The 10,269-nt window shown below is 42.2% G+C and overlaps 1 protein-coding gene across 1 annotated transcript in view; it reads right to left on the minus strand.

Annotated features, from left to right (window-relative positions):
- Nucleotides 1-9,609, minus strand: part of ATP6V1E1 (ATPase H+ transporting V1 subunit E1) — a 38,857-nt gene extending 29,248 nt beyond the window's left edge. Inside the window, exons 1-2 of the mRNA XM_044228746.1 lie at nucleotides 9,443-9,609; nucleotides 1,936-2,001 (exon numbers count right to left, since the gene is read on the minus strand). Coding sequence (XP_044084681.1) covers nucleotides 1,936-2,001; nucleotides 9,443-9,475 — 99 coding nt within the window. The 5' untranslated portion in view covers nucleotides 9,476-9,609. The remainder of the gene's footprint in view (nucleotides 1-1,935; nucleotides 2,002-9,442) is intronic.
- Nucleotides 9,610-10,269: the final 660 nt, after the last annotated feature.

Genomic DNA, 10,269 nt, shown 5'->3' on the forward strand with positions numbered 1-10,269 from the left:
AACTCAGGTATCAGCCTAACTAGGAAGTGCTGGGTTAGGGATCTCTACAAGTACCAGCTGTGTGATCCCAGGCCAGTCATTTAGCTTCACAGTTCTTTAGTTAGTTTGTTTTAAAAATAAAAGTACTGGAGCGCCTCGGTGGCTCAGTGGGTTGAGCCGCTGCCTTCGGCTCAGGTCATGATCTCAGGGTCCTGGGATCGAGTCCCACATCGGGCTCTCTGCTCAGCAGGGAGCCTGCTTCCCTCTCTCTCTCTGCCTGCCTCTCCATCTACTTGTGATTTCTCTCTGTCAAATAAATACATAAAAAATCTTAAAAAAAAAATAAAATAAAAGTACTGGGGCGCCTGGGTAGCTCAGTGGGTTAAAGCCTCTGCCTTCGGCTCAAGTCATGATCTCGGGGTCCTGGGATCAAGCCCCGCATCGGGCTCCTGCTCAACGGGGAGCCTGCTTCCTCCTCTCTCTCTGCCTGCCTCCCTGCCTACTTGTGATCTCTGTCTAATTAATTAATTAATTCGTTTTTTTTTAAAAAGTATTTGTCTATTGAAGGAAAGAGAGGAAGAAAGGAAGGAAGGAGAGTGAGGTTAGGGAGAGAGGAAATCTCTACACCAAACATGGGGCTCAAACTCCCAACCCTGAGATCAAAAGTTGTATACTTTTACCGACTGAGCCAGCCAGGCACCAGCCAGGCACCCCCTTAAATGATAAATTACTCAAACAGTTCAAAATTTCACAGCATTTTAGTCCTAGAATACCAAGCACACACAATTTTAAGGCTGTACTGATAAATAACAAATATAACTACAGTAGATAGAATGAATAAAAAAGATAATAAAGGGGTGCCTAGGGGCACCTGGGTAGCTCAGCCATTAAGCGTCTGCCTTTGGCTCAGGTCATGATGCCAGGATCCTGGGATCGAGGCCCACATCAGGTTCTATGCTCTGCGGGAGGCCTGCTTTCCCTCTCCCACTCCCCCTGCTAACGGTCCCTCTCTCACGGTCTCTGTCAAATAAATGAAATCTTAAAAAAAAATAAAAAATAAAAAAACAAAGGGGTGCCTGGGTGGCTCAGTCAGTCTGCATTCAGCTGAGTCATGATCTCAGGGACCTGGGATCGAGTCCTGCAGCAGGCTCCCTGCTTAGCAGGGAGTCTGCTTCTCCCTCCCCATCTGCCTCTCCCCTTGCTCACACTTGCTCTCACTCTCTCAAATAAAGAAATGTTGAAAGAAACAAAGAAAGAAAGAAAGAGAGAAAGGAAGGAAGGAAGGGAGAAAGAAACAAAGTTGAGTTAAAAAATACGGATAATGAAAATAATGCATTAAACAATATATTCTGGCCCATTATGATTATACCTAGGGAAAAGAACAACTTGATATACTGTGTATAAACAAAGTACAACTGGAAATATTTATAAAATTTCAAAATGCAGACCAAGTATCACCTTTGTAATGGACAGGGGCTCTCATTTTATACCTTATACACTTCCAAACTTTTTTTTTTTTTGCAACAAGGACAAATTAATTAAAAAGAAAAATAACAACATAAAAATACTATAACCTCCCCTAATCAACTATGATAATTAGTCACAAATGCTAAATGTCTGGATTCCACATTCCATGAGAAAATCTGTCCATCACTTTCTACTCCCTACCATAAAATTTCAGGACACTTATTGGCAATCAGAATGTTTAGAAAGGAAAATTTATATATTTCTTTAATTTATTTATTTTCTAAGTTTATTGAGCAATAGTACAAAGTTCCCAAAGAGGGAGGGGACCCAAGAAGGTTGCCCAGGAAAATTTATTTTTAACATTAAAGACACGACACATTCTTAGCAGTCCTATGCTATGTGTTGTTAAGCAATTTTACTAATTACCGCTTAGCAAAGCCACACTATGGAATTTTGAGAACTTCCTAAACCTAGAAAATGGAATCTTACCTTCGCATCAATTTCCTCTGCTTTCTCATTGGCTTCTTGTTCAATAAAAGCCATCATATGCTTAATCTAGAAGGAAGAAGGAAAGGTTATTTTATTTCTAACTATAACAAAAAAATACATATATCTTTTCTGATTCATTTAACAATCAATTGCTTATTGAATGCATGTTATGTGCCAGGCATTCTGTACAAAGACAAATGAGATATATAAGGTAATATCTTACAGTACGAATTCACTCTAGCAAATGGACCAGACACAATATTCAATATCACAGAACATTATCCTACTCTCGAGGAATGTGGAGTCTATGGGGGAGGGAGGACTGAATATATATCCTCCTTTACCTCATACTCCTTTCAGCCTGCATCTTCTTTTCCTCTTCTCCATCTATAATTAAATGAATCTATATTTACCTTTTAAACTTTCTTTTAAGATTTTTAAGTTTTTATTTTTAAGTAATCTCTACACACAACATGGAGCTCAAACTCACAAGTCCAAGATCAAGAGTCGTATGCTCTACTGAGTCAGCCAGGTGCTCCACACTTTTCAACTTTCTTACCTCCTACTCTCAACATACTTCAATCTGACTTCTACCCCCTCCACTTCCCTGGAATTACTCTCATAAAATGGAAATAAACTCCTAGCCCTTAAATCTTGGCCTTAATCAATCTTTCAGCATCTCTTGATATGCTGGTCAACCCTCCCTTCTTGAACAAGAACAATCTCTTCCCTTTGCTTCCAGGACTTCCTTGTCCTCCTTCCAGACCACCCTCTTCTTCCTCTGCGTCCTGGACTGCTCTTTTTTAGACAGCCTACTCACAGCAACCTAAATCCAACACACTCAGTAATGAACCGCTAGGGGCGCCTGGTGGCTCCGTTGTTAGGCGTCTGCCTTGGGCTCAGGTCAAGATCCTAGGGGCCTGGGATAGAGCACCACACCCGGCTCCCTGATCGGTGGGAAGCCTGTGTCTCCCTCTCCAACTCCCCCTGCTTGTGTTCTCTTTCTCACATTCTGTCAAATAAATAACATCTTTATAAAAAAAATAAGTAATGAACTGCTAATCACTTCCCCTCTGCCCACTTTGATTTCTACCTTGAGGATTAGTGCCAATATCTGACTTTGACCCTTCCTTGTACCTCAGTCCTCCCACCCAATCAACCACCAAGTGCTATCAATTCTCTCTCCTGATAGTTCTTTAATTTGTCCACATTTCTCCACCTTCATAGCCACTATCCTAGTCTCCTAGTCTGCTACCACCATCTCTCAACTATATTATTACAACAGTTTCCAAATGTGTCTCCCTGCCCTCAGCCTTGTTTCCTTTCTAATCAACTCTACACTACAACCAGAAAGATCCTTTAAAATGCCTCTTTCGGGGCGCCTGTGTGGCTCAGTGGGTTAAGCCTCTGCCTTCGGCTCAGGTCATGATCCCAGGGTCCTGGGATCAAGCCGCATTGGGCTCTGTGCTTGGTAGGAAGCCTGCTTCCTCCCCTCTCTCTGCCTGTCTCTCTACTTGTGATCTCTCTCTCTCTGCCAAATAACTAAAATAAATAAAATCTTTAAAAAAAAAAAAAGGCCTGTTTCAGGAGTTGGGGGGTGCTCAGTCCGTTAAGTATCTGCCTTTTGCCCAAGTCATGATCCCAAAGTCCTGCAATGGAGTCCTGCACTGGGCTTCCTTCTCAGCAGGTAATCTGTTTCCCCCTCTCCCTCTGCCCCTATCTGTGACTCATGCGTTCTCTCTCTCTCATATAAATCAAATCTTCAAAAAAAAAAAAGCCTGTTTCATCATGTATCACACTCCCCCCCCACCCGCCACTTTATGATAAAGCACAAAGATTTTAGAAGGTATGTGATCTGGTCAATGCTCACCTTGCCAACATCATATGAAACATTATCTTCACCATTTGCCACTCTTCAGACTCTTGGTTCCTGTCCTACTAAACTTATTTCAGTTTTTCTGTTCCTTGAGTTCACCACTCTCTTCCTCATTTCCAAGATTTCAAATATGCTGCTCCTTCCACTTAGAATACTCTTCTCCCTCCCTTCACCTGGCTAACTTCTTGGGATTCAACTTGCTTAACTGTCACCTCCTTTGGAAAATCTCTTCTGAACTTCTCACCAATGTGCACCTAGGGTACCTTGCACTTCCTCTTACTAAACTTTTTTTTATTTTTTAAAGATTTTATTTATTTTATTTGACTATATGGCAAGGTAGTTGTTAAAAGGCTTCTCTGGGGGCACCTGGGTGGCTCAGTGGGTTAAAGCCTTTGCCTTCGGCTCGGGTCATGATCCCAGGGTCCTAGGATGGAGCCCCACATCAGGCACTCTCCTCCATAGGGAGCCTGCTTCCTCCTCTCTCTCTTTCTGCCCCCCTCTCTGCCTACTTGTGATCTCTGTCAAATAAATAAATAAAATCTTAAAAAAAAAAAAAAAAAGGCTTCTCTGGCTACAATCAGAGAATAAAGTCCACTGAAGACTTCTGGGGCCTAGGGATAGTGATCCAATTTGGACTCATAAATGAAGTGGGTATTTTTGTTTGTTTGTTTGGATTTTTAGACCCGCAAATGAAGTACGACCTTGAGTGGAAGATGTAAAATACACCATGTGAATATACAAATACTACAGCTAATCAAACTCTCTGGTTGTTTAATTTCATAAGGGCTCTATCTGAAAGAAATGATGAATAAAAAAAAGGAAGATGATTTTTAAAAATACCAATAATCTCTAGGTTATTCATCACTGTTTTTATTTTTTAAAAAAAGACTTTAAAGGATTTTTTTTTTTTAAGATTTTATTTTATTTATCTGAGAGAGAGAGACAGTGAGAGAGAATGAGCGAGGGGAAGGTCAGAGAGCGAAGCAGACTCCCCATGGAGCTGGGAGCCTGATGTGGGACTCGATCCCGGGACTCCAGGATCACGCCCTGAGCCGAAGGCAGTCGTCCAACCAACTGCGCCACCTATTTCAGAAGAAAGAGTGCACATGCAGGGGTAGGGGGCAGAGGGAAAGAAGAGACTCTCAAGCTGACTCTGAGCTGAGCTTGGAGCCCTAAGTTGGGCTCTATCTCATGACCCTGAGATGATGACTTGAGCCAAAATCAAGAGCCAGATGCTTAACTGACTGAACCACACAGGAGTCCCTAATTCACTGTGTTTATTAATTCTCCCACTTAAGGTAAGCTTCATGAGTACTGAGATCTTTTTTTTTTTTTTTAAGATTTTATTTATTTGACAGAGATCACAAGTAGGCAGAGAGGCAGGCGGTGGGTGGGGGGAGCAGGCTCCCTGCTGAGCAAAGAGCCCGATGTGGGGCTCAATCCCAGAACCCTGAGATCATGACCCGAGCAGAAGGCAGAGAGGCTTAACTTACTGAGCTACCCAGGCGCCCCTGAGATCTTATTTTTTAAATCACCATAACACCAGAACATAGAACGACTGCCCCTAAAGGGGGTGTTCAATAAACATTTGTGAATGAATGACAACCTGTTGGTATTTTAAGCCTCCTGAGTTAGTCCAAGTACTTTCTAGAGTTTAACAATCTGGAAACAATTCCCACTTCTCCACATACCACAAAGATATCATAAATCTAATGTACACACAGGTGTACAAAAGTGAGTTAGGATTTGTTTTAAAATAATGTGAACATACTTAACACTACTGAACTGTCTAAAAATGGTTAAGATGAGTAAGTTTTGTTATGTATTTTATACATTTTTCTTTAAAAGGGCATTGATGGGAGTACCTGGGTGGCTCAGTCAGTTAAGTGTCAGCCTTTGGGTCAGGTGGGATCAACCCTGCATGGGGGGGGTAGTTTCCTGCTCAGCGGGAGTCTGCTTCTCCCTCTTCCACTCCCCTTGCTTGTGCTATCAAATGAATAAATAAAATCTTAAATAAAATAAAAAGGGCATTGATGGGGCACCTCGGTGGCTCAGTTGGTTAAGTGTCTGCCTTCTGCTCAGGTCATAATCCCAAGGTGTTGGGAGGAGCCTCGTTTCTGCTCAGCAGGGAGCCTACTTCTCCCTCTCCCTCTGCCCCCACCCCAACTTGTGCTCTCTCACATGCATACACTAATAAATAAAATTTTTAAAAATAAAAAAACACTAATAATAAAACCTCGTGGCATCAAAGTCTTAAAGAAAAAAACAGTATGGTTTGAAAGAGATTTCTTTTTTGTCAAAATTCTTAGCAATTACCCTATGTTTGAGGACCCAGAATAATTATGATAATTAAAATCTATTTCACAGGTAATACAATACTTATGAAATCTCAGGCCTTGGGGCACCTGGGTGGCTCAGTGGGTTAAGCCGCTGCCTTCGGCTCAGGTCATGATCTCAGGGTCCTGGGATTGAGCCCCAATCGGGCTCTCTGCTCAGCAGGGAGCCTGCTTCCTCCTCTCTCTCTGCCTGCCTCTCTGCCTGCTTGTGATCTCTGTCAAATAAATAAATAAAATCTTTAAAAAAAAAAAAGAAAAAGAAAAAGAAATCTCAGGCCTTGAAATATTTGGGGTACCTAATCCAGAGGAATCTTGTATAGAAAATCACTGTGACCTTGCTAAAAGGATTAGCTCCCACCCCCATTTGTGTGTGTGGGTGTTCATGGAAAGGAACAGTATCTCCAGGAGCACCTGGGTGGCTCAGTTAGTTAAGCAACTGCCTTCGGCTCAGGTCATGATCCCGGAGGCCGGAGATCAAGTCCCCCATCTGCCTCCCAGCTCCATGGAGAGTCTGGTTCCCTCTGACCTTCTCCCCTCTCATGCACGTGCACATGCTCTTCTCTCTCTTTCTCTCTCTCTAAATAATTTTTTTTAAGTGTCTTTGGAACGTATAAAAAAAAAAAAAAAAGGAATGGTAACTCCACAAGTTCAGTGAGAAGCCTTACTGAACTCAGTTTGGAATTTTAAAAGTAAATACAGTAATCAAAACAGGTGTTTATAAATGCTACAAGGCACACTGGGCCTGTACAGGTGAACACTGATTCAAACCTGCATTATCTGCCTTTATCACTCATGCTGGACCCTCTATTACTGGATTTGACTAGATCAGCACAGCCTAAAGCAAAACAGTCATTTTAACCCAGGTCAGACAAGTCTGTTTACAGCCAACATGATCATATTCCGTCTTCAAGAGTTCCAATAAGAAAAATAGTCAACTCTTCAGGACATTTAACTCCAACCCTAAGGCAGAAAAATCTGGCCTTTAAAAGGTACTTTTCAGCTTCCTGCTAACCCTACTGGATTTTAAGTTTTTGAAGTCAGATTCCTTCAAATACTGGATAAAGTAAATAACCATACTCCCCAGACAAAAAGGCAAATATACATAAATAGTTTAATACAATGGGGAAGAAGTCAAGGGATCCACAATTTATAAGCACTTATTATGTGCTTGTACCTTGTCCATTCACTGCTGAGTATACAGGGAACAAAAACACACTGCCCTTATGGAGCTTATGTGTAGATGGGTAGAGACCACAGATTCCTTCATCTTTCAATTTTATAGAAAGAAAAAATGGTTTTGGTTTAGATTCCAAGGAAATACACCACTTTATATTTTTTCCTGGGGAAGCCTTATTCAATATATTGTAACAAAGGGGTAAGAGGGATGATGAAGGAACAAGCGGAAAAAGAGAATCAGCATTTTAACTGTGACTACCAGAAGATGTGGAGGACACTGTACCTTTTCCACTGCACCAAGTTTTTCCTATAGTAAAAATCAGAAGCAGCGGTGATAAACATAAAAGCCCCATTGTTTTGTAAGACTACTGTAAGATTTCTTAATCTTCTCCATAGATGCTATTTTTGTCACACAATTTCCCCTCTGTGATTATTATTAGCACAAGACCACCCATGAACAAACACTCCACTTTTCTTATGCACATCAGATTAAGAATAAAATGCCAACTCATTTTCTTTTTCTTATTTTTTTATTTTTTTTGAAGATTTTATTTATTTATTTGAAACAGAGATCACAAGTAGGCAGAGAGGCAGGCAGAGAGAGAGAGAGGAAAGCAGGCTCCCTGCTGAGCAGAGAGCCCGATGTGGGGCTCCATCCCAGGACCCTGAGATCATGACCTGAGCCAAAGGCAGAGGTTTAACTGAGCCACCCAGGCACCCCGCCGACTCATTTTCTTGGAAATAGAAATATCCAAGGAAAAAAACATTTCATCGCTCATTTAAGAAGATTCATAAGCCAGTGAGCGAGCTTTAGTCAGAGAATTTTCCTAGTACTTCCTAGGAATTTTCCTGGTACTTCAAAAAGAAAGACTTAGTTCTCTAAACTAAAAAGATTCCTTCTCTGAAAAATCTATTGGCGGGGCACCTGGGTGGCTCAGTGGGTTAAGCCTCTGCCTTCGGCTCAGGTCATGATCCCTGGGTCCTGGGATCGAGCCCCACATTGGGCTCTCTGCTCAGCAGGGAGCTTGCTTCCTCCTCTCTCTCTCTGCCTGCTTCTCTGCCTACTTGTGATCTCTGTCTGTCAAATAAGTAAATAAAATCTTTAAAAAAAATCTATTGGGGCGCCTGGGTGGCTCAGTGGGTTAAGCCGCTGCCTTCGGCTCAGGTCATGATCTCAGGGTCCTGGGATCGAGTCCCGCATCGGGCTCTCTGCTCAGCAGGGAGCCTGCCTCCCTCTCTCTCTCTCTCTGCCTGCCTCTCTGTCTACTTGTGATTTCTCTCTGTCAAATAAATAAATAAAATCTTTAAAAAAAAAATCTATTGGCAATATGACTACTAAATTCAAGGATCCTACTTTCAGAGTATTTGTGGCAGGGCAAATGGAAACCACTTTTGAATTCTAACTTTATTAATGACTACAGCTTGAAGGTATGACACATTAAACAAAACAAAACAAAGAAACAAAAACCCCAAAGCTGCCAAGGACTGATACACTTGCAAAAATGACGTAGGTCTACGCTTTCCGTGATTCTTCCTATTAACCTTGACTTTCTTTATGCCAAACACTGGCGCTGCGGTTCATAAATATAAAAAAGATATTCTGATTATTAATAAACATTAACGTACACACTAGTGAGACCAACCATTACAATTCCTTCCAAAATGAAGATTAACAATTCAATGAGTGACCTCAAAACAACATTGAAAGCAACTCTCTCCCGTCAGCATTCTCTATCGTACTGTAAAACCTTCCCTCAAGGTTAAAAAAGCAGGTGAAAACAAGGTCCCCAATCCTTGCACTCGTTTTGCATCTCAACCCTATTTTCAATTCTCCGCTCTAACAACCATAGCTAGTACCCTGAGAAAATAGGGAACGCCGAGGTGCGAACCAAAAAGCCAGCACATTCATGGTGGCGGCGCACAAAACCTCAGTGAAGACAGAGGAGCTGTGGGTCAAATCCCTCTCCTGCAGAGAGCCCACTAAGCCCCCGAGTCTTAGGGGACCCTCCTCGGGTATCTGGGCCGCCCTAGGCCTGCGTCCTCCCTGAGCCGCCGGGTTCCAGTTCGCCACCCCCGGACCCGCGCTACAAGTTCGCCAGTCCCAACCGCAAGTCCTCACCTGCTTTTGCACGTCAGCATCGCTGAGGGCCATAACGAAAGCTGGGCTAGGCCGGAGGCCCCACTGGCTCTAGCTTACACTGGAAGGCGGCAGCGCAACGAAGAGGAAGAAAGAAAATGCAGTGGGGCTGTCGGCTTCCTTTGCTTTATAGCTCCGACTTCCGGTTCCTGTCAGGTGACCGCGCAGCCCGGCCATGTGAGCTTTCTCAGCCAGTGGGAAGAGCACGAGTCCGGGGAAGTCCAGCCCTGGACCCGCCCCGTCTCCGGGCGCCGGCGCTGGTTGCTTGTTCTCAGCAGAGTTCCAATCCGTTTCGCAGCTGGGTCTTGACCCCTGAGTTGTTTTCCTCAGCGACGTATTCCTCAGTAGGAGTGAAGGTTGGGGAATTCAGGCGTCTGAAATTAGCCGAATTCTGTGTATTTTTCGAGCCTTAGAGCCCTTGCATATTTTTTTAAATTTAATTATTTACTCCCAAATCAGAATTTATTTTTTTGCTTTCCTGGCCTTAAAACAAATTCACCAATATTTTATTTATTAAGAGATTGTATTTTTAAACAGTTACAGATTTACAGAAAAATTTAGCCGATAGAGCAGAGAGTTTTCATATATCTTTCTCCCTGGCACACACAGATTCCCGTATCATTAATATATTTGTATGGCACATTTGTTAAAATTAATTAAATAATATTGATAATTAATTAAATAATATTGATAATTAAATAAACAATATTGACTTAAGTCCATAATTAGTCAAATTTCCTTAGTTTTAACCTAATGCTCATTTTCTTTTCCAGGATCCCATCTAGGATACTGCGTTTTATTTAATTGTT

The sequence above is a fragment of the Neovison vison genome, chromosome 12, assembly GCF_020171115.1.
Source record: "Neovison vison isolate M4711 chromosome 12, ASM_NN_V1, whole genome shotgun sequence".
In the NCBI taxonomy this organism is placed as follows: Eukaryota; Metazoa; Chordata; class Mammalia; order Carnivora; family Mustelidae; genus Neogale; species Neogale vison.